Source organism: Tetrao urogallus (assembly GCF_951394365.1).
Source record: "Tetrao urogallus genome assembly, chromosome: 27".
In the NCBI taxonomy this organism is placed as follows: domain Eukaryota; kingdom Metazoa; phylum Chordata; class Aves; order Galliformes; family Phasianidae; genus Tetrao; species Tetrao urogallus.
The window spans coordinates 1,627,879-1,652,520 of record NC_136840.1 but is presented as its reverse complement, the minus strand read 5'-3'; the positions used below and the strand labels follow the sequence as shown (position 1 = coordinate 1,652,520).

General features: G+C 46.9%; 1 protein-coding gene across 1 annotated transcript in view; it reads right to left on the bottom strand.

Moving 5' to 3' along the window:
- Window positions 1-277: 277 nt before the first annotated feature.
- LOC306956041 (tetraspanin-15-like) overlaps window positions 278-24,642 on the bottom strand; it is a gene marked incomplete at both ends in the record, with an annotated part of 36,804 nt that continues 12,439 nt past the window's right edge. Inside the window, 6 exons of the mRNA XM_079547439.1 lie at window positions 278-535; window positions 7,947-8,063; window positions 8,616-8,669; window positions 12,863-12,976; window positions 17,901-17,996; window positions 20,366-20,440. Of these exons, the coding sequence (XP_079403565.1) occupies window positions 278-535; window positions 7,947-8,063; window positions 8,616-8,669; window positions 12,863-12,976; window positions 17,901-17,996; window positions 20,366-20,440 (714 nt within the window). The remainder of the gene's footprint in view (window positions 536-7,946; window positions 8,064-8,615; window positions 8,670-12,862; window positions 12,977-17,900; window positions 17,997-20,365; window positions 20,441-24,642) is intronic.

Below are 24,642 nucleotides of genomic sequence, written 5' to 3'. Positions count from 1 at the left end.
TGCCAGCGACACTGCAAAACAGAACAGCAGTCACATTTATTGTGTAAAAACTTAAAAAAGAGATGTACAAATACTTCAAGTCAGCAATGTGGTAAAAGGGCCCTGGGGAGCTCATGTGCCCACACAATGCATTGCACTGCTCCAGCCTCCCAAAGCTACTTAGCAGTTTTCCCCAAAGGGATCTCCTGAACCTGAGGATACATCGCGACATTTTCACATTCAGCATCAGCTGCCTCACTGAGAGTTTTACTCCAACCTTCTTTTTCCACCGCTGCTTTCAGCCCTCCAGCTCCTCACTTTTGGCTGTAACAGACAAGCCTTCCTTCTCTTCTTCCTCCTCTTCCTCCTCCATGGCATTGATGGGGATGTATCCTCCTTCCTTGGGCAAGCACCAGCACCAGCCCGCACCGCTCAGATCCAATGCCCCGAAGCTGAAATCGCGCACCTCCAGCATCCTGAAGTCCACGGTGTCCAGCTGAGAGTAAATCTCATTGAGCTTCTGCCAATACAGCCACGCCATCACCAGGCCGACCACCTGCAAAACGCACACGTCAAAGCCACCACAGGCGTGCAAACCATCCCCAAAGGTCTTTGTGTGCAAGAGGGGCTGTCACCCTCACTCCCCAACCTGAGCAAGAGATGGGAGAGGACGAGATGCAGTAATGCCAGCTGACAGAGCAGGAGGATCTTTGCTAAATCTGCTGACAGCTCTGTCTGTCTCATGACTTCCCACATTGGCCCTGACCGTGGGCTATGCTGGATATCACTGTGAGCATTGCAAAGCGAGTGGCACAGGTCTGCGTTCTGGCTAAAATTAGGGTAACGCTGCAAGCAAGGTGCCACTTGGGTTATTTCCCTGCTTGGCTGTCAGGGGAAAAAAAAACCCAACAATTTAGATCTTAAGGAGGGTGAAGACAAGCATTTCCAGCAGCCCAGGGATTCAAGTCCATCACTTGATTTCCCCCGATGCTTCCTTTGGGGTGATACCTGTACCACCCATCCACTGGCATCTCCTGCAGTGCATTGCTTTGGGAGCTGAAAAAATAACATCTTTTGATCACTGAGCTGGGTCCCAGCTGATCCATTAGGGTCTGCAAAGGGGGAGTGTAGGAAAAGACAAACGGGGATGTCATGCAGCTTAAACCAGGGATCAGTGGGGACTCCCAGATGGAAAGGAGGCAAACTCCTTTTGGTGAGAACTACTGGTGACAGGTTGGACTGGATGATCTCGTAGGTCTTTTCCAACTTTGGTGATTCTATGATTCCACAGGGGAAAAAGCACATCATAAAAAGTGTTACCTGGTGAGCTGAAAGCAAACCCAGGCCAACACAAACAGCATCACGTTCATCCATTTGCCTTTCAGGGACAGAGAAATGCTCCACCAGCCCCACCAGCAGTGCCCACTGCACAGAAGATACCTCCATACCACTCAGTCTTGGTTTTCCCTCCCCACATTCTCCTGGAGGTGGATCCAGAGGGGAAACCCACTCAGAGCTGATTGCTCTTTGCTCTGCACGAAATGGGGAAAACCACATCCACTGGGGTGCTTTGCCAGCATAAAGCCCTCCCTTGAGGTCTGCTCCTCACTCTGGGTCTCAGCTTGACTCCATCAATCCTCAAACAGCATCCTGCCTATTTTACACTCCAGCTAATTAGGGCAAACAATAAGCATCTTCACCCCCTTGATAACAGGATGAATCACCGGAATAACAGGCACGGTGCAGGGGCTGCTGTGTGGTTATGGCCAGCAGGGCTCTCTCCAAAATGCAGAAAGAAAGTGAATGCCATTAGGGTTCTTCGTTTGGGAAATAGGATTGCAGATACTGCAAGAAAAATTGAGCTGCAGGGACCTGTGGGCAGGAGGGATGCAGGAGGCCAAGGCGATGTGCTTGGGGGCACCTTTATCTCCCTATGGAAACAAGAGAGAACACAGAGCAACCACTGCAATGCCCATGTGAAAATAAGATTGTTCTCATCCACGTCCAACAGCAGAGCCCCCAAGGACTTCAAAAGTGTTAAAATAATACTCAAATATATGTCATGCTCCAGCATTATTTACTTCTGAGAGGTCATTGGGCAGATTAACAGCCCACTGCTGTTAGAGTGAAGGGACCAGGAAAGCAAACCTCTTTGAAGGGACACATTTTTAGGCAAGCACATAAATTTTTTCCTCAGTTAACCAAACAGTAATTCAGGAAAAAAGATCCGTGTCTACAATAACTTGAATCCAAATGGATCCCATTCTGCAAAATCAACCAGGTTTGGGGATGCAGCACTGGAAATTTGCCTCCTGCTTCTCTCCTCCTGATGGGACACAGCATTGGGGTGAAGCAGGGGATTTATTTAACTTCATTAAGGTACCCCACATCCTCAGCCAGCAGCCTGCATCCCCACGCCTTTGCTCTCTTCTGAGTAATGAACCAAGTGCCATTCCAGCTCAGCTCTAAATATCCTCTTCCACTTAATGAAAATGGAAAAAGCTGTCAGGAATATAGATGAATTCAATATCCCCAGCACCAAGGGCACCATGTTTTCCAGAAGTAAAGAGACTTCTAATGGGAGTGCTGATTTTATTGCGCTGCGCTATGAAGGAAGGCTTTATTGCGGAGTTGCCACAATGGGTGAAGCATCAGATTAAAGAAAAAAAGGAAAGATAAAAAAAAAAAAGTTGTTCTTCTCTCTGCTTTTTCCCCTTGTAATGACTTCATGCTACCGCTGGCGGGTCACTGGAAGCAGTGATTTGCCTGTTCTTTCTGGCTGGTGTTCAGCAAGGGACAGAAAGCGCTGCTGCTGCCTCACGAGGTCCCTACTTCTCTGCTGTTTCCTATATGTCTGTCTTCTCCCAGCTGCACATGAGCAGCTTTGAGCTGATAAAGCAGCATCTTACTGCAGCCAATGCCCCTTTTCTCCATCTTTCAGCATCGCTCTGGGTCTCACCCAGAAAGCTGCAGCTGAACTCTGCCCAAAGCACCCAATCTGGGCAAAGCAACCTCTTCATTTTCCTTTTCAACCAGCAAGAAGGAACTAGAGAGGGGGACCTCTGCGATCAGCAAGGGCCATCTGTAAGCTCTCCCATCCAACCCAAGCAGCTAAAGGAAATTCAGGGCTACCAGAGGGAAAAAAATGAAGCTCTCCAAAGCACAGATTGTCAGAAATGTTGCCCTTGTTCCTGACTGTGAGCCACCTGGGAGGATGGAGAGGTAGGCAGCCTGATATTTTTGTTATTCAACTCAAAGACCCGATGATCACTGCTCAGTTAAACCCAGAAGGTTCCCGTGAACGTCTGCAATTCCTACTGGCTTTCTCTGGAACACCTGTGAGTTTTCTCTATGCAAAACAGCAAAAGCTCAAAAAGCAAATTAAAAACACGTTTTGATCCTGAGCCTATAATTATTTCTAGCTAACTTAGATTAGTGACACTAATTATAACTGGGCACTGTATTATGCTCTAACTATGGGTGTCTGCCTGTCCAGCTGAGCAGCAGCAGCAGGACAACATCTGCTGATGTTTCCAAACCATTGCTGCAGAAAATAAACTGTTATTGAACCTGAGACAGCAAATGTGTCACCTCGTCCACCACTATTACTCCAAGGCACGAAGAAATGCCTTAAGAGGTACCCAGGAAAGGTGGGAAAGAGATGGTTTGGTAAGGGCAGCTCTGGGCATGGAGGAAATAATCCACTGGCCCAACAAAGGTCTTCTGCAAGCAAAATTTTGTGCAGGAAAATGCTTTTTCCTCCCAGCTATGGAGGTCCTCTCCCATTTGGGCAGCGGTAAAGCAGGATGGATGATGCTAACAAGAAGAGCTAAATCATTTTGAGCTTTCCCAGAGTTAATCAAGTAAAAGTATTTATGTTTTATTGTCTCTCCCTTCCACAAATTGGTATTTAAAGGCAGGGTTCTCACAGAGGTCACAAAATGTAGATGGAAAAATTATTTTTACTCCTTGTTCCTATTTCATTCAGCATGCATGAGCTGCCTGGGAATATAATGCCTGCCAGTCCCTGGAGCAACTTAGGTATTAAAAAGGAAACAAAACAGAAATTAATCTTGGGGGAGAGGGGAGGGGAGGAGAAAAAAGGGGAGGGGAAGGGAAGGGAAGGGAAGGGAAGGGAAGGGAAGGGAAGGGAAGGGAAGGGAAGGGAAGGGAAGGGAAGGGAAGGGAAGGGAAGGGAAGGGAAGGGAAGGGAAGGGAAGGGAAGGGAAGGGAAGGGAAGGGAAGGGAAGGGAAGGGAAGGGAAGGGAAGGGAAGGGAAGGGAAGGGAAGGGAAGGGAAGGGAAGGGAAGGGAAGGGAAGGGAAGGGAAGGGAAGGGAAAAAAAATGAGGAAAGGAGAAAGAAAGGGGCAAAGCAAGGCAAGGCAAAGCAAAAGCCCTATGAGAAAGAAGCTCCTTTAGGCAAGAAAATGTTTAAGATGACTGTCACCAAGAGAGGCAGGCGCCAACCTGCAAGATGCATGAAATAGTTCATCTTCAGGACTCACACTCTTGGAATCATACAGTCATTTAGGTTGGAAAAGACCTTAGAGAACACTGAGCTCAACCATCAGCCTGGCACAGTCCCATCCCTACGCTGTTAATGCCATGTCCATGCATCTCTTAAACACCTCCAGAGACACAGACTGCAGCCCTTCCATATCTGCCTCCATGCTGAAGCAACACAGCAGAGTTCCCTTCCACTCTGCAGCTGCTCCCAGCTAAGAGCTTTGGAGATTGATGAAATATCAAAGTGAAACACAGATAGAAACAATTTACTGCAAGTCTGCTGCGCTACAGAGTCAGTAGATATTAACCCTTGGAGATGACCCATCAGAGATTTCATTTTTAATTGGACTTGTGTTATTTTCCCCTTCTTTAGAATGGAGAAAGAAAAAAAGAAAGGGTTGAAGAGCTTTTTTTCATCCCCTTATTTCTTCCTTATTACAGAGGCTATTTCTCCATCTTGCTAAGAAGGATTAAACGCCATCGGAAAACATCTTTGGCAAGGAGCAGTGAACAGGAAAGTTGAAGATGTTTTTCCTTGGGTTAATATAAGAGCTGCTGTGAGACCATCCAGGCATGCAAAGGGGAAAGAGCATGTTGCAGATTCCCTGTGCAATCCTGCCAGATGCTGGGAAACTGGGGAGGTAGAAGCTATAAAAACAAACTCAGGTGTTTCACTGCTTACTGCTGCAAAATCTGGAGCTGCTTCACAGTGAAACACAAATAGCACAAGGACACAATGGGAATTTGCCACTGACTGCAGCTTGGCTGAGGATGGGAAAGAGAGAGGATTGTTACAAGAGAATGGAACAGGAAGAGAGGAATAAAAGTATTCTGCAAAGGCAGAAAAACAATTGAGTGGATGCATTTATGCTTTGCTCCAAACAAAGCAAGACAAATAGAAACAATCAAATCCTCACCCCCGAAACAGTATTTCTCCCAACCCCCCTCCCCTCCCCCAGTTTCCTGATGGCTTGCTTAGAAAAGATGAAGACATCGATGATTTAGGAGTGAGCATAAAACTACAGACTCCTTGTGCCCTGCAATGGCCCGGAGGGCAGCTGGTGACATTCCCAGGGAACGTTTTCCCTGCCTCAATCAGTTCAGCACCTGATAGGGCACATCAGATTTACATTTCCCAAATCCAAAAAGAGACATTCAGATTTGTGAGAAAGCAAAGCCCAGCTTTGTGCTGTCAGGCCTCTTGTGCATGTATTTAGGGGGAAAAAAAAACAGAGAAAATCAAAATGTGGTGGTTTCCAACATCTGAGTAAGATGGAAAGCCAGTGCTGAGAGCAGTAATTGCCCAGGGATATCCTTCCCAAGGGCAATCTATGACAGCTCAAATTCTTCTTGGGTACTTCCTTCTGCATAAGAAGGGCTTAAGAACGTCGCTCATCCCAAATCCAAGCACAAATCTTGGGCACTTTGGTGATGGATATCAGCCAAGCTCAAAACCCCATCCTTCAGCAGCCCTTGAGCTGCTCAACATCACAGCTGAGGTTAAAGTTTGATCCTAAGGGAGGCCACAGCTTTTGGACAATTGGCCAAAACCCAAAACTGTACTCAGGATGTGGATTTGGGTCCCAACCTTCTCAATGGCTTGCTGCAAGCTTTCCATTAAGGTGGTTTGCGGCCCTTTTGGAGACTAGAATAAGTGTATAGTGAAACACAACAAATGCCCAATGGCCAGAGACAAGACGTGTTAACAGGTTTACCCGAAGCTCAAGGCACCATCAGCCTTCCATGTCAACAGAGCTCTCCTCAGACTGGCAATTCAAGGACAATATTGTCATCCTGGCTTTCCATTGGCAGTTGCCAGGGTTGAAGCTGTTTCTGAGCTGACAGCTCCTGGCAATGCAGACGGCCATTTCTAACTTAATTCCCTCCAAAACTTGACAGCATCAAATCCAATTTATATTTAAAACCTAGAAGTCGCAAGCAGATGGGAAGAAAAGTTCTTTCTCTGAAGAGCATTTAAGGGGATGCCAGAAAAATCACAACGCTCGCTCGAAAGCACTTGATATTCATCAAGGCTCAGCAATCCTTACTGCCATCACTGGTTTGTCTCCCTGTCCTTCCTAATTAAGAGCACCACGTTGGTAGGTTAATGGATAACGCAACAGGCAGCTCCTGTAATGGGCTCTTGACATCCTGCAAGGCAGATGGAAGCAGTCGCCTCTTTCATGGTGCTTTCTCACCCCATTCCTGTGCCTGTTGTGTTTCCTGCTGGTAGCACAGCAGAGGTTCCATTCTCATCTGCACACTGCAGAGATGGCACTCGATAAATGTGAAGCACTGCAGCTGGGACTGGGCAAACTGCTTCCCCACCTCAATTGTTTCATTTGGATCAAGAATGGGTCCGAATGGATCAAGGAGTTCAAGAAACATTTAGATGTTGCACTAAGGGACGTGGTCCAGTGGGGAAATATTGGTGGTAGGTGGGTGGTCGGACTGAATGATCTCGTAGGTCTTTTCCAACCTTGGTGATTCGGTGATTCTATGATCATCTGAGACATCCAGGACAGTCAGTCCTTTGAAAAAGTAACTCAGTGTGGCACATATTTCCCAAATAGCTTCTACTTTACTGAGCCACTATTCTATACATCAAGTATAGATGTAGTACATCAAGTATAGATGTATAGATTGCAGTACAGATATACTGCAAGTGGAAGCCCAGGAAAAATACATAATCATTTCACCCTCAGTTAGATAAAACCCCATATCCAGAAAGCACCAACCACCAAGTACCTTCAGTGGCAAACCCAACTTGTACCCAAGGAGTTAAAGAGAAAGCTTTCATATGTGAGCCTTGAAGGAAGTTAATATTACTACTACTACTACTACTAATAAAAGACTTAATCAACACCAAATTACTACAGTTCTGTTAAAGATTATTGTGGAAAGAGCTAAGAGATATTCACATCTTTGCAAGCACAGTGCCAACAGTTCTCCATAGGAGAAATCTCCACCGCAACTAAAGATTTCTCTCCATACCCAGCATTTGTGATGGAGAGCTTAATTACCTGTGCTGGAAAGCTGCCTGGATTCTCAGGCATTGGTAATGGCCAATGATTTAAACACAGATTTCATGATGCATGGAAATAGCTGCTGAATTTATGATTATGGTTTATTTTGGCTGATATTTACGCACTGTTTGAAGAGAGATGTAGAAACAAATGCAACATGATTTCTGGGTATCATATACACGTCTTGCTTTCAGGTGCTATTACTTGAACATTAATTAAATGTGAGAGTGTGCTATGAGACAGCCAGCACCACAGCAGTAAATTAGTAATTTTGCTAAGGTTGCTCTAGAAAGTGCTGTGACATTCCCACTCAAGACACACACCTCAGATACAAATGCAGCAGGGGGAACTACCTCAAAACAAATTATCTTCCTCCCCCAGAACAGAGAAAGAAGCCAAGAGGGTGCTGACCTGACCCACCTGGGTCCTACCTACCTGGGGAAGCAGCAGGGAGCAAACAATGCTCAAAGTGGACTCAAAGTTATCTTTCAGCCACAGCCCCACGGCGTGGATGCAGCCTCGCACGTGGATGACATCGAGCAGCTCCAGGCGCTGGAGGAAGGTCGAAAAGAAGCACCAAAGTCAGAATTGAGGTTGTGGGTTTGGATGGGTTCGTTCTGTTCTGCAAAGGAGCGCCATGGCAAGTGTTTGGGAATCCCTTTCTTAGATTGGACTCCTTTTCCCCGGGTTTTCTTGCCAAAAACCAGCCCCTTTACAGTCACAGTCCACACTGCATCTCTCTGCTGTGACACAGTCCTACAGCCACCCCTGGGGGCCTCACAATCAGTTCTACACCAAAACCAAAACTCAGGGCCAGCGTTTGCTAGGACTGACCAAAGAGAGCTCATTTCTCCCCAGAAGGCCCCTCCAAAGCCTGTACACAGTGCCCAAACATGCTGCGTGCTCACACCCTTGGAGCCCATGCAGGACCTTGGGAAGCCAATCAATATAAATAAAAATAAATTTATATACAGCCGCAGCAACAGCTGTCCCTATTGGGAAGAGCCTTCCACTGTGAGGCAGAGCTTCAGGTCATGTTAGGGGTGCTTTGGGAAGGGCTTCACAAGGGTTTCTTGTACAGAAGAAGGAAAAAGCAAAGATTACCTCTTTCTCGAGTGTCCTGTAGCCGCACAGGGTGTTAATGACTTCTCCAGGGACCTGCGAACAGAGATGGAAACTTGGGCCGGAGGAAACCAAAGGCAACAGATAGGAAATAAGCAAATGATTTTCTTGAACTACTTTCCCCTTTGGTTTCTGCCATTTCAGAGGATGCTCCTCATCTCCTGTCCAGTGATTTGAGCTGGGACCACCTCCATGTTACGTGAGCACTGAACAAAGCAGCTCTGTAAGACGTTCCCTTCATTTTCCCCTTGCTTAATTCAAACCTCCTTTTCTCACATTTTTAGCTGCGCCTCTCCTTCATAACAAAGGGAATTTCACCAGGATTAAACGTATTTGGTTTTCCAGAAATCAAAAAGGAATTTCCCCAAAGCCTCCCAGCACTTCAGGGAGAAACTTTAGGATTTTAGACTCTCCGTGCTTCAATCACTGTTGGCCAATGAATGCATTTCAAGAGCTGCAGCTAATGAGAGGAATCCCAGCCAAACTCTGCTGTTCTGGAGCTCTATAAAATGAAATCAGTCCAAATTCTTCTGCTTCCATCAGGATGGAAGGGGTACATTTTTAATGGACTACAACATTTTCTAGCATCGGTTCAAAACCAATTCTTACTCATCCCATGAAAAGCCACGTTGAGGGGGTGTAGCTCCAGCACATCCTGAGCCAGTCAAGTTACTTCATATCTCTCAGGACTGATCTTCTGATGTTGGCTTTTCATCTGTTTTTGGCTTATTTCATTAGGAAAACAGCATCTTCCATAATGCTGTGAGATTCTAAAGGGGCCTTGCATCCATAAAATCAGAACAAGCTGAAATGATCAGACTTTCAGAAAGATGGCTTTGGCAACCAGCAAAAGCTCCTGGACAACAAAACAAAAACTTCAGGTGCTTTTGGAGGCACAGAGATGAAAAAGAAATGTGCACATTTAGAGGTAAATTATGCTTTCCTGCAAGACAGGGCATAAAAGAAATGTGCACTTTTTGGTCCCAGCCATAAAGCTGCAGCTTGTTCCTTCTGCAATTGGCAGGGAAATCATCCCAGTGATACTCTACCAAGACTATCTACGTTACTCACAAAATCCCTTCTCTCATCACTTCAGTGCTCTACTTACAGATGAAGGAGACCAATCAGTCCTTGTCCCTACTAAAGGGAATCCAGAGATTGGCAGCAAAACACCTGCTGGCGTTTCTGGGATGAGGTCCCACCCTGGGTTTGGCCCACAAAATGGAGAATAGGGGTATGGAGAACTCGCAGTTCTCTCACTGCCATTGCCAGCAGCGATACAAAGGAACACGTGCATGATGGAGGATCCATCCATTTCATTTGCATCATAAACAAAGAAATTCACAAAAACCCAACAACCCCCAAACCATCATTCTTGGCAGCTTTCAGCTGGCCTTGCTGCTCACATGTGGACGTCACAGGATCCTTACTGGTGACACAATTGCTTTCTGTAGGGCTCCTCCATTTGAACATCTGGCTGCAGAACAAATTGCCACTTTTCTTCCTTCTTGCATCAAATACTGAAGGGTTTCTCAGTCACCCCCAGTCCCGCCCATCTGTTCCCTCAAGAACTTGCATTGGGGCCAAATGCAGAAAGGAGAAAAGCAATGCTTCGGTTTCGATCAATTTTTTGCCAAGATGGAAGCAAAGGTCAGAGCTGAATGGATATTCCCAACACAAAAAGAGGCGACAGCCCTTATTGTACCTGAATTAATTTTGATGCATCCAGAGGCCCAAAACAGCAGCAAACCCAGACATTTTAAGGCATCCAAGGGCCAAAGGCTGTGATCCCTGCATGCTTTTCATAACTGACTGCTTTTCCCCCCAGACCTGTGCCAGATGTCAGCAGTGACAATTTGAAAGGATTGTGCTTGGCAGAGGCACAGCGACCCACACTTTCCCCACAAGAAGAACAAATGCATAGGAAAATCATTGAGAAAAGTACTCGGAGATGAGGATCCCATCTCAGCCCCCTCAGTTGGTGCATATTTGCTCATCCTTACTCCTGGGTAGACCTTGGAGATGAGGCTCTTCAAAATAGCAAGAGAAATTTTGGAGGATGTCTGTTCTCATTAATACAACTCAGCCTGCCCTGGGAGATGCCCAAGGAGATGGAATGCAATGCTTTGGAGGGATCTGTAATAGGAAAAGTCCCCCCTCAGAAAATGGGATGGCTTTAGGTCTGCATTCAATGACAGGCTGACGACACATTGCAAATGACCTCCAAATCCATGTTTCAGGCTCTTTCCTCCAGACAAGCTCACAAAGCAGCCACTCAAACAAATGAGCAGTGTACCATGTCCAACAAAAGCTCCCAACCTGGACCTGCCATTCGGAAGGGGCACAGAAGGAACATCTGGGATATTGCTGTCTCGTGTTGCCCTGGTTTGTAGGACTGAATTGAGAAGCCTGAGAGCAGAAGGACTGATGAAAAAGCTGTTTGTTTTGCCGGCATTCACTTCAAACAGGCACGGACAAATTCATACAGGGCCAAGGTAAGATCTTCTTTTCAGCCTTTAAATGCAGTATTTTGGTGGAAAGGGATTTGAGCAGGGTTTTTGCATCACTCAGCCCAACCAGCTGTGTCCAACCACCCTCATCCCACGGTGCTTCTCCCACCTCCTCAACCTGCAGGCATAACTCCCATGACAACTTTGCCATTTCAACACATATCTACGTACAGAGCCCTGCTGGAGCTTACACAAGATGCAGTTATGGGGTGTCTCACTTCCCATGAAACATCTCCACCTGTCAGAGACACTCTCACAAGCTTTAATTGTGGAAGTTAGCGTACAGGATTTGCCATGGGCTTTCCTTCCCAGGGGCTAGCGCATCCTCCAGATCCGGCTCGTTCACGTGGGAAGCCAAAAAGTTGCCTATTGAATCAACTTTTTACAAGGGTAGACAGCGATAGGACAAGAGGGAATGGCTTTAAGCTCAAGGAGGGAACGTTTAGACTGGATATCAGTGGGAAGTTCTTCACACAGAGAGAGGTGAGGTGCTGGAACAGCTGCCCAGAGAGGCTGTGATGCCCCGTCCATCCCTGCAGGTGTTCAAGGCCAGGTTGGATGGAGCCCTGGGCAGCCTGGGCTGCTGTGAGATCTGGAGGTTGGTGGCCCTGCCTGTGGCAGCGGGTTGGAAATTGAAGATCCTTGAGGTCTCTTCCAGCCCAAGCCATTCTATGATTCTATTACTTATCCCACTACATTCAATATCTCTGTTTTCTTCCATCTCTGAAACAGTTTACCAGGTGAAGGAGTTTTGTTTCCCAAGTTGTCAAAAACCCACAGGGAGTGTAAAAATACTGAAAAATACACTTGACTTTCTCCAACACATCCTCACTAGAAATAAAAGAAAGGACAGGACATGAATTTCTAATTCCATCTTCAGGAGCTGACAGAGATCCTTAATCAACGCCCTGATTAGAGAAAATAATTATTTTTGCAGCTGATTTGCATGCCAGCCTTCCACTGATAACAAAATATATTAATTTTTCCCCTTCTTTCCATTAAAAAATAAATAAAAAGGCCAACAACAATGCTAGATTTAAGATACATGCAGGTATACAAGCAAGTTCTGCACAAGTTCAGAGCTGGCTGGTGTTCATCATTCCATCAGTATTGCAGTCATCCAAAGCAAAGTGCTGGGGGCCCAGGGGTCCATTGCCAGTGTTAAAGAGAGTAAATTATTCTCAGCAATATTGGCAGCATTTTTAGCTGCAGCAGCTGAGGATATTCGCACTTTTTCTTGCCCAGCTCCTGGCTTTTTTCCTAAACTCTTCTCATGTTTCCTCTTACAGCAAAACTCACAAAACCTCTTTGTTATGAATGTGAAGCCCACACTGCTAAACCCAGCGGCAGCAAGCTGAGAACAGCAAGCCACCGCACAGGAGAGCAAAAGGAAAGGACAACAGCTGATCCCGATCCATGCTGAGATACAGCCAAGTCAGCTGAAGCTGCTGCTCTTTGTCAAATCACCCTCCAAACCAGATGTAAGGTCTGACAGTAGGTAGAAAGATGGAAATTCAGCATTTCAAACATCTTCTCGGCACAATACAGCCCAGTGCTTTGCCTTTCACACTACACTAAAGCAGCAGAGCCCACCAAAGCACAGCCATCCCAAGACACAATTCAAAATGGCAACACAATGTATGAGAAGCCAGTGCAGAAACCAGCGAGAAGATGGATTTTGTTGAACTAGAGGCACTTTCTGTGCCTTGGCTGCCTTACCTTCCTGACGCAGCACGTGTAGGGCACGCCGCACGCAAGCGGTCCGCTGCCGTTGCAGGAGTGGTACAGATTGACCTCCCAGTCCCGGTATTCATCACCACCACAGCAAGAAAACTGCAAAGGAAGAAAAGGAAGGGATAAGGCAGGCAGATGAACAAAGCGTGACGTTTCCAGCCCACCCGTGCATCTCCCTGCAGCCTTGCATTGCAGCTCTGGTGTTGCTGGTATGAAGAGATCCCCCGTTATTTCTTGCTTTCAAGAACTCCAAGCGGGAAGGGTAAAAACCAGCCAACCAAACAAAAAAAGTGGGTGTTCAGCAGCATTTTAGAGACATGCAGCAGTTAGAGCACTGTGCATACATGTGTTGGAGGCATCACAGCTTTCACAAGCCCAGGAAAGATGAGGCTCATTCATGCTTTGCTCCAGCTGATTTAATTACAGGTGACTAATCCATCCTATTCCCAGGGCATGCAAGAGAGATGCTCTTTCAGTGCCATGAATGAATGCTCAACTAGTTGGTGCTATTTGGCAATATGCTGATAAAACTCCAGCGTCTAACAGCCGTTTCTCTTCCCGTCAGGTTAAATTAGAGATCAAATGCTGCAGCTACGAACCAAAAAAGCTTCTTTTTCTTCTGTTCGGGCAATAATATTAATAATAATAAAAGTTTAATGAATGTCATATTCCGCTCTCCACGGAATAAAAGTGGGCTTAATATATCCTGAGTCATCCTTTCTTTTGGTAAACAAGCTTCAATCTCAACAATTTTCCCCCTCAAAAGAAAAGCCTGGAGTGGGCTGGGGAGGGAGGAGGTGTTTGTGTGTGTGTTTGTGTGTGTTTGTGTGTGTTTGTGTGTGTGTGTGTGTGTTTGTGTGTGTTTGTGTGTGTTTGTGTGTGTGTGTGTGTGTTTGTGTGTGTTTGTGTGTGTTTGTGTGTGTGTGTGTGTGTTCGTGTGTGTTTGTGTGTGTGTGTGTGTGTGTTTGTGTGTGTTTGTGTGTGTTTGTGTGTTTGTGTGTGTTTGTGTGTGTGTGTGACAGAAAGGGTTTTCCCCATTTTTTTTAAGCACAACAATCTCTAAGGAACACTTTTTGGGACAGGTTGAGCTCTGGGAGCATCTGTTCCCTTTCCTGCAGATTGCTGGCAATACTTGGCCCACAGGAATAAGAAAAGACACCAGGTTGGATTTCAAACTATGTTTTAACCTGCCTTTATTGCTTTTAATGCCATCTGTGTCAGTGATGGAGGCGAGCTTGCAGAACTAGTTCAGGAAAAAAGGAGGAAAACTATTCCCAAAGGAACATTGGATATTGCTGCACTACTCGATACTCCAGTGCTGTAAAGAAGTTTCTTCCATTTGCTTTTCTTGCAAGAATTGATATAAAATCCTTGTAATGAGCATTGCTGACTGCAGGAGAGCTCCCCGGGGTGTTTTCTTCCCTGCAAAGAGAGGCTTAGGCTGCACTGCTGTTGTGCCTGGATTTATTTCCTATAGTCTGAGGCAGACCTGGGTCTGTGTTTTACTTTCATGGGGGCTTGCAGAGCTCTGAGAGGGATAACAAGCAGAAAACAACAGCAGAGTCCGCAGACGGAGCCTTGCAGGCTGCTTTGGGAAGAGCCACGCACGCTCATTGCGGCCAATGCCATCATGCAGCAGCCTCAAAGCAAAGCATTCCAAGGAGATGTGCAGGTGGGAGCTGCCTTTCATCTTCCTGAGAGAGAGAATGAAAGAGGTGTGCGAGCACAGTGCCTTCCTCCCTCTGAGTCTTACTTTGAGTTTGGAGCTGTTTGGGTTTGAGCGCGAACCACCATCGCTTTGAAATTCAAATCCTGGCTTTTGAACTCCCCCTCTCCCACCTGTGCACAGCAAACCACCAAAAAGAGACAGAGGAAGAGCAGCACAGAGCTGCAGTTCATCACTGGCAGCAAAGTGGGGCTTCTGACTCATCGTGGCCTCCAACCCCGCGTCCCTGCGCTGCAGAGCTCAGCACAGATGAGTAATACAAATGGATAAGTATTATTTCTTAAGGACAATTCGTTCTGATACCTGCCATCTCACAGGCAGACAAAACAAGCCGATCTTGGCAGGTAAACCCACCTATAATCATGGTATGTAAAATATTATCATCTCATGCTTCTACACACAACTGCTATTCAGGAAAGGACCCCCATTCCCTGCTGTTTTTACTGTATGATACCAGTTTAAGTGTGAGCAGGTATTCAGCACAGGTTGAAAGCATTGCTTGACAGAGGGTGAACACTAAATTTCAGTCCTAAGGAGCATGGCGTGGTTTTCCCTGAGCTCAACCAGCTGCGTGCCAGCTAACCTGCAAGCAGACGAGGCTTTGGCACAGCAAATGGCAAGGGTAAGAAAGAAGTGGTAACAGGATGCTCTGAGCTTGTGTTTTGACTGCGAAATACACCAAGTCTGGGTGCAATCCTTCCATGCTGGCTACACGTTTTCATTGTCCCAAGGTGAACCAGGCTGCTCAGGTCCTGAAAAGCCCCATAGGAGCCCCCCCATCCTTTATGAGAACACCACCAGCAGCTCAGCTGTGTTTTATGGAACCCAAGGGGTGTCAAACTGCCAGAATGCTGCCATTTCTTGTCTCTTGAAAGCAGTTATGCTTCTGCATTGCTTCTCCCTGCTCCTGCCCTTGGTGTGAGGGGATGGTGCCTTTCAATCACTGATAGCACTGCTGGTTCCTGGATTTCAAATGCTGTGCTAACACAAGAGCTCACAGCAGTGAGATTCTTACAAAACTCCTTTTCTTGCTGGAATAGAAAATGTGCAAAGACTTTTCAGCAACACCAGAAGCGGCCACAACTTCTGAATACAGAGGGAGACTCTAAGATGAGCATCTCCCACAGAAAACCTGAATAAAAAGTCAAGTGAAGAGGTCAACAGGAAAATACCATAAGCAGGGGCTGAGATCATGCAAGAAGTGCCTGATCCTCGCTTGGTTGGAGACACAGAAACCTTCCTGCAAAGAGATCTTGTCCCCACTCCTTGCCAAGGCGCACTGAGGGTGGCTCCAACCTGTCTTTCTGGTGGCTCGTGGCAGCGTCCATTTATCTTCCGCTCAGAGAAGACCAAATTACAGCGTCCTCCCAGAGAGGCTGGAGCCGAGCTTTAGAAAGATAAAGATCTTCCCTGAGATCTCTTAAGCCTCGAGATCTTCAGAGGGCTCCCGGTCTTACTGATGCATTTGGTTCAGTAATGATGGCTGCAGGAGTCAGAGGTGAGTATTTACAGAGAGGGGAACATGGAGGGCACCATCAGCCTTCAATTTCAGCTACATCAAAGGAGCTTCTTGGGCTCCTTCAAAGCTAGAGATAAAATTCACATATCTGTGATGCTCCAATCCATTACTAGCATTAATCAGAATGCAGCTGTGGTGGCAAAGCCTGGCTCCTTTCCCCACAACGAAGCTCTGAGCGTGCAATTTCACTGCCATTTCTTCCTCTTTCCTCTCCTAGATCTCAAGGTTTCGTTTTTCCCCCACTGTTTTCCCTCAAAGCATTCACCAAAAGCTTTGAGCCAAGCATTTCCCCTCTCGCAACAAGACTTGCAATGGGCATACCAAATGCATTCCATCAAAACAAACTATATTCCCCAAATTCCCACGAACGGTTTCCTTACCAATGCTGGAAAACAAAGCAATAAATTAGAGCCAGCTATGCTTGTCTGAACTGGGTAATGGCTTCAAGTCTGACCCTTACAGGTTTGTGAGCTGCCTGCTGAATGCACTACTGCATGAGAGAAGGGTTAGCATGGCAGGGTTTTGTCCATAACCCACCACTGGCAATACAACTCAACCACCTGCCTCGATCCTGTGCATAACGTAGGGGCTGTGTCTGGGAGGTCCTGCATCAGGGACTGATCCCTCCCTGTTTGGATGTTCAGTTCATTTGGAGGGATCCAAATCCCTGTGCACTGCAGGGCAGTTGCACCTGATGACCCTTCAAGGTCCTTTCCAACCCTAAGGATTCTAGGATTCTATGATCATCGCTCCGAAGCACAGCTACCTCGGGTTTTTTAAGATGGAGGGGAGGAACAATGGGAAATAGGGACAAGGAAGACATTTTAATTTGATACAGTGCGTGATCAGCAGAAATCTCAAAAAAGCTACACAGTGCATGAAATATGAGGCAACAGCAGCCAAGGCACACAATAAGTTTGGTTCAAAAAGAAGTGATAGCTGCAAGGAGAGCAGTTTATCAATCTGAAGGTTGGCCTGAGAACAGGAGACAGATGCTGCCAAGCCGTGGCAGCCTCTAAGCATGAGGTGCCATGCTTAAATAGATGCACAGCCACACAATTAAAGAAGCTGCTGCAGAATGGCCAAGCCCCAAAACAGGACTGGGTGCAGATGAGCACTGCTCTTGGGGCAGCTCGCTCACAGTGCTGCCCGTGGAAAGCCAGGGACCCTTCTTTCCTCCCAGTTACCAGGAGAAAAGAAATTCTTGGCAGTTTTCCCATCAAGTCAAGTGCTCGCCTGGCTCAGTGACACATCTCAAAAACAGTTATCTCAGGCAGCCCACCTGGGGGTTGCTGCAGTCTTGAAGAGGCTTTTGCACATCTTAGTTCATTCTTCGGCTGTTCCCCTGCAGTTTGGGATAATGACCAAAGAGCCTTCAGGAATTGGGTGCTGACTTTCTATTAGCTATGGGAAATACAAATATCTCGGTGTCCATAACACAGCATAGAACTGAAGGATGTTTTCATAGCACACACCAGGAGAAGGCGCTTGCCAAAAACAAGAGGGCAACTGAAAGGCAACCGCATGAAGGTTAACATGGGCAGTGGCAAATTCTGCAGCTGGGACGGATACATGTGCAGACTGGGGGATGAGAGGCCTGGGGAAAGGGATCTGTGGGTTCTGGTTGATGGTAAATGAAATCGGAGCCAGCAGTGTGCTCCTCCTTCAGCGAGGCACAGAGCGAACCACTCGTTATGCTTCCCATTCACAGCACTGCATGCTTGCAAAACTGCACGAGCCCCCTCCCCCCTTATGCCACCCTTCCTCCAAAGCCAAACCTTTTCTTGGACAAAATCCAAGATGTTCTTGAAGTCAAGGTCGTCATAATAGTGCCGAATGCCCTCCTGAATGTTGGAGTGCAAAACTGCATTCATCTGGGGACAGGAGAAACATGAACACATCTCACACTTTGAACAGACAACAGCAAAATATCACAGACTATGAAAATCATGCAGAGAAATCTTTTCATAGCATAGCATTGCTGGCCGTCACTAGAATGAGAATCTAACTTGCTGTCCCAACCCTTTTGGGGCATAACTCATCATTTTTGATCTCTCATAGCTGCACCCACCATCCTTCACCCACCTGAGTTTTTCTATGTGCTGCACATCCAATTGAATTATTAGGGTGATGACTTCTTGACAGCTCCCTACAGACCTCCAACCTCATCTCTGACGTAGCTTTAACCCCTGGTGGGGGGTGCTCTGCATCTGGAAGAGGCAAAACAGCCTCTGATAGCCAACAGCACCCTCAGATGGGCTGCCCATGGGAGCAGAGCCCTCATCAGAGCCCACAATCACCACCAATCCCAACAAACCTTCCAGTGATGCAGCCGTGTCCATGGAGCAGCAACGTGGCTCTGCGAGCTGCCTGCATCTCTGAGGGAGCTTTGATGCTTCAAATTAAATGCTAACCAAATGGAAAATGCATTTCACAGATGCATGGGAAGATTATTTGTGAGCTGGGAGCAGAGCCTCCAAATGAGCTATGCCAAGCCTGGCGTGGGTTTGCCACTTTGCTCCTGAAAAAGGGCCAGGCAGAAATGCTAATGGAGGAAAAGGGAACGTTTTCTGAGTTAGAAGTGAGGGATGAGAGGAGAAAAAGAACGTCGTTCTTCATAATTCACTCTGACATGAAAATTAGGGGTTGGGCAAACTGGGAGCAGGGAGATGAAGATGGGGAAGAGAAGAAAAAAGAAGAAAATGAAGGCATGTCAGAAGTGGGAAACAAAGCCTGCCGACAGTGAGGGATAGATAGGGTAGAGAAACTGAAAAAGCCTTTCAGAAACCACTCCTGTGAACACTGATTCAAACATTGCTCCATAGCTTTCCCAACACAACAGGCAAACCTGGGTTCTGCTGCTCCCTGTTCCTTTCCTCCCCACATGGGCTCACCCTTCAATCCCATCATCTTCCCATACGATCCCAGGATGGGGACAGCATCCCAAATGAGATCTCAGCTCCAAGTGCTGGAGATAACGCTGCAGGGAGGACACCAAATGTGCTATCATCCCCCAAACCATCTGCATATCAACAGAGTGCAATACTCAGTTGTGCAAAATTGTTGTGCTCAATACTCAGTTGTGCTCAATACTCAGCAGTGCAAGACCACTGTGCTCATTCCTCCTCAGCTCCCCCTACTTATTTAATACAAAACCCAATTAAATCTCCTTGACTAGCTTGACAAGCATTGCTCCAAATGCAGATTTGTGCCTCCTCACAATTTTAGGTCGGGTGGTTCATCACTTGTTGGGTCTCTTTTCTCTCCACCCCGCTGTTTGATTTCCAAATTACACATTAGATTTAAATTAGGGGATGATTTATGCACTAATGGGTTGATTCATCCCCTGAGTTTTCCTGCAAAGCTGTGATCCCCTCTCCTGCTGCACAGGGCGGTGCTGAGCATCAGCACAGGGGAACAAGGGTGGAGAGAAGGAGCAAAGTCAGCGATTTTGTGCCATTTTCTATGAAAATACAGCCAGCACGTGCCATGCCAGCACATATTGATTTCCTTTACATGGGAAGGACTCAAGTGCTCTGATTTTCCTTATAGAAACACATCTCCCCACTGGTGCCCTGACAGCTCCCCAGGATTGGAGGTTTTTGGAGAGCTGCTGGACAGAGCTGGCTGCAGCATCCATTCTCCTCCCCTTCCACTTTGGGTCTCACCGAGTGCCTGAATCCCAAACCCAGCCCCAGCCCATCAGCTTTTGAAGGTTTGAAAGCATCAATTTGTCTCTGCAAAAGTGAATTGATGTTTAGAGCCCTTACGTACATATTTTGGATGTTGCTCTCCTGGCCTGCACACCCCTCCTTCCAGCCGAGGCTGAGATTTGATATTTAATTGTATGATTGATTACAATAGTAAAATAAAACTGAATACGGTGTGCTTTCTTCAGCAGAAGCTGGGCAGCCAGGAATATTTCCATTGGAAGTATTTACCAGTCTTGATGGTTCAGCTATAACTCAAACCTGTCCTCGCACACAAGTCAGCAGTTAATGTAATTGAGACAGGGAGCTTGATGAGAAGCACAAGAATTTTTGGCTGGGAGTCTGCATGGGAGCTGCTGCTGTGGTAGGAGCAAGGTGCAGCCTGAGAAGAGCAAGAACAACCAACATCTTCCATCCTCAGCTCATAGGCAGACATGAGGTGAGAAGGAAATCTCCCCCCAGCACACATAGGCTGCAGCTTGCCACTGTGCTAAGCCAAGGAGCAGCTCCTCCAGCCTCCTGATGACACTCACCTTGTTTTCAAAGATGATTTCAATGAATATCAACAGCAGCTCCGTGATGAAGATCACCAGAAGGACCCAAAAGAACTGGAAAGAGACAGAGAAGGATTAGCCCTGCTGCAAGACAGGATGCGTCCGCTGCCAGCACTTAGCTGAGATGAGGGAGAGCTGGAAAGCAAGAGATGCTCAGAGACACTTAGAAATCAGATCATTTCATTACGATCTCCCCAGGGAGCTCCAAATCTCCTCCAAAGATATCAGTCTTAAATTTGCTACCCAGTAGAATGAATGGCAGGAAGGAAGGATGGATCAAAAAAGAAACCAAATGTAATTTGGATGGCTAAATTCTGCGTGGGGAAACAGGCAAAATGGATGCAGTGGAAGAAAGTATTTCCTCTGGGTGGATATAGATGTGCAGAGAAATGCCAACACCTATTATGATGGAATGCCAGTCCTTGGCTGAACATTGATGTTTCCAGGCCAGGCATCCAATGGAAAGTTCTCCATCCCCAGAGCAGGGCAGTAACTCACATCTCTGACAGACTGATGGTGGCAAAAAAAAACCTGATCTGGAAATTGGTGTCCTGATGAAGCAACTTCAGCTGGGAGGTTTGTTATTCCTGCAGCCCACACTCCTAAAGCTTCAGTCTTATGTGAAAGATTCCATCTGGGACCATGCCCAACTTTGCAGAGGATGGACAGCAAAGCTCTGTTTGGCTCACATGATCTCCCCAACATTACCTTCCTCTGCGGCTTTGGAGACTCACCAGTAAAAGGAAGGTGGAAAGTTACCATGGTAACCAGCTAAAAATCCAAACAAAAATGGAAAAAAAATAAAAAATAAAGCGAGTGGAGGTAAATTATTACCGTGATATTCACTTTGGCCCTTGGTTTATTAGCAAAGCCTTGTTAGCAAGACATTGCAAAACATTGAAGCAGACATTGCACGGATCCATGTGCCCAGAAATTATTTCCCAAGCTCAATGAGACTAAAGCACCCCTGCAGCAGCACCCTGCTTGGTGTGCAAACCCCAAACTGCAGGGTTCTCATCAGCCTCCCTTGGCTGAGTTGTGCACCGTGTTTGTTTGCTAACAGCCAACCACTGCAGTCCTACTGGAGAAGCAGCACCGCTTTTCCCATCACCTAAATCAGCTTCTAATGGGCCGAGTTTAATTAGGCAGGGAATCCCGTAACCAAACACCTATCATCCCATAGTCAGAGACAACACAGCATGCATCAAACCCGATGGAAAAGGAATTTGAGCCAGCAGGAAGCTCAGGGTGGTGCAGTTGAGACTTCCTCACGTTCTGGCCATTGAGTGCTGCACACTGATTTCTTTGTCTCCCACTCTTTCTGTGTTTCTGCTGCACAGCTTGTCAACTCGAGGCATAAAAAGCAAGATTCACGTAATGTAATCCAGCCTGCTCCATGCATATTGAAATCAAGGTTAATATTTCATATCCAGGAGTCTTGCCTGGTTTATAGACAAACGTGGACATATTTTGGATAAGTGCAGGGGATGTTGGCTGTACCTGGCTGTTTAGAAAAATGACTGCTTTCAAATACTTCATCAGATGAGGTTCACAGCTATTAAACCCTTTGCTTCCATGAGAGCAGCGGGTGAATGGATGAAACTGAATGAAAAGTGCAAGTTCAGTGTCAGAAAGACGGACACAGAAAGGGAGAAGCTGGCAGAGGCTGATTGCCAATCCTTCCAAGAGGCAAAGTGCAAACCTGGGGGGTCATGCAGGTGATGCCCAGCTGCCCCTGGACACCACACAGTGTGTGACTTTGCCTCCAGAAGGACCAACGTTTCCCTTATCAAGTACAGAAAGAAGGTTGGCAAGGAAAGCAGCCACAAGCCCCATCTCCAGCCTTGCAGACGTTCAGCCTGAATGAAAACCAAGCAGTGGCTGAATGGAGCAGGCAGACCCTTGGCTGATTGCACTGACAAAGCAGAAAGTGCCTTTTGTTGTTGCTTTCCCAAGGCTGCAGCAACCATCAGTAACAGGAACACGTGTGACGGAGCAAAAACGCTGTCAATGTCTGCAATCACCCACTTACAAACGCATCGCAGCCTTTGCTACTGCCAGACCAGGCATGAATAAAACAGCATTTTACTTTCCTTAAAAAGACTCCAGCAGCACAGTGACTGAGCAAAAACCCACCCTAAGCAACATCTAACCCTGCCTTGAGTTGCTGTAGGTTTGCAGCAAGCTGAAAAAAAATATATTAATAATCATAAAGTAAGTGGGAAAAAAAAATCAGAAAGCAAAAGCAGCGCGCTGAGGAGCTGCAGAGTGTGAAGCAAAAGCTTCACAAAAAAAAAATAGCCTTAAAAAAACCCTCAGCTGCCAATTTATCTTGCTCAAGTTGTCTGGCAAAGGGAAAAGATTCTCAGTTGTCATTAAATTAACACTTGCTGCAGTCAGCTGCCCTTAACGAAGCTCGTCGCTTTGCATACACCTGCAGCTGCGCCTTCCCAGGTAGCCTCCAAGTCTTTCTGCCATCTCTGTGTCAGGTGGGATGTCTTGCTGCAAAGTTTGCTCTCCCAGAAGCTTAAAGATCACCTGAAATCCTCAGTTGATGCACAGCAAGCACTTCTAGACGTGGGATGGATTGATAGAAGAGTGCAAAGCTGAGAGCATTTCATTTCCAGATCACGGGCATCACGCAGCCATCTCCAATTAAACACACCCACACCAGGGCAGAAAGGATTGCCATGGGTCAGGGATGGGTGGGTATTTCTGGAAGGTTGGATGCCTTGGGGTGAACAAACCATGCAGGGATTCAGCCCGTGCAAAGTGCCTGCAGCCGTGGATGGAGGCAGAGCATTGCTCCGTGCTGCTGAGCTCTCAGCACTCTCGTGGCCACAAGAGGCTCAAATTTGCTGAGCCTGAGTGTGACATGAATGGCATTTGGGATGGTAAAGGAAAGCTCTGTTTGCCAGGGATGTGGAAGGGAAAAGATGCAGCCACAAGGATGGGAAAGAGCTCCTGGAGCCCTACAGAATAGAACCATAGGACAACTAGGGGTGGAAAGGATCTCCAAGACCACTCAGTCCGACCATCCACCCATCTCTAGTATTTCCCTCAGTAATGCCAAGGCCCATCTAAATGCCTCCTGAACACCTGCAGGGATGGTGACCCCATACCCATTCCAGCTCTTTCTTCCAGAGCTTTTCCTAACGTCCAACCTGAGATACAAGAGTCTCAGTCTCAATTTAATACAAACACCCTCACGGAATGTTTTATCCTTGTTGTGAGCACTCTCAATCCTCCCCTTGGAATGGGCCTGTTTGCATTCACACCAATATGTCACCATATCTTATTTTTGTCCATGTCTATAGTTGCTTCCCAAGGCAAGGAGCTCAGTCAGCCCACTGAAACCTACACAGGAAAAGGGTTGGGATCTGCTAACACCAACAGCAGGATGGCAAGGGACGGAAAGCCTGGATTCGTTGCCAAGATTAAAAGAAACTCATGCAATTTACCTTCTCTTTTTGTGAATCACAACCTGGGAGGGGGGAGGTGGGGTCACACACACAGGAGTCTGCAGCAAAGCAATCCTTTGGTTTTGGACATCTGGAGAGGGAAGTGGTTATTCCTTCTGAGACTATGCAGAGCACCTTCTTCTATAGAAAAACAGCAATAACCCCTTCTGTCACTGTGAAAAGGGATGCTGCTTCATGCAAACAGTGGTGTTTTAGTTACAGGACATGCAATTTGCCTCTCCTGCCCCTCTGCCCATCCACCTCACTGGGTTTCACACATGCATTTGCCAAGCTTTGAGTTGAAATACACATTTCCTCCATGCTTCACCATCTGAATGACCAAGAAACCCGTTTTCAACTCCCAGTGGGCTGGCAGCCTTGTAAATAATTGGCTGGCACGACCAAAGAGCCCCAGGCACACAGCATGGTCCACCCAACAGATACGCAGCCCTGCCCGCACCCTGCCCTGTAGATGCCAGCTCTCCAAATATGCCCCTCTCTGCTCCCCATGCCTATCAGAAAAGCATTTCTTTCCCTCATTTGGGTTTTTACAGACTTTCAGCCTCTACCAGGTTGCCATCACCTCCATCTTTGTAAAAGTCCTGTGACCTGGAACTAGAAGAGGTTGCCCTAGGAGGTTGTGGAATGCCATGGAGGCATTCAAGGCCAGGCTGGATGTGGCTCTGGGCAGCCTGGTCTGGTGGCTGGCGACCCTGCACACAGCAGGGGGTTGGAACCAGATGAACACTGTGGTCCATTTCAACCCAATGCCATCCTATGATTCTACAACCCTCC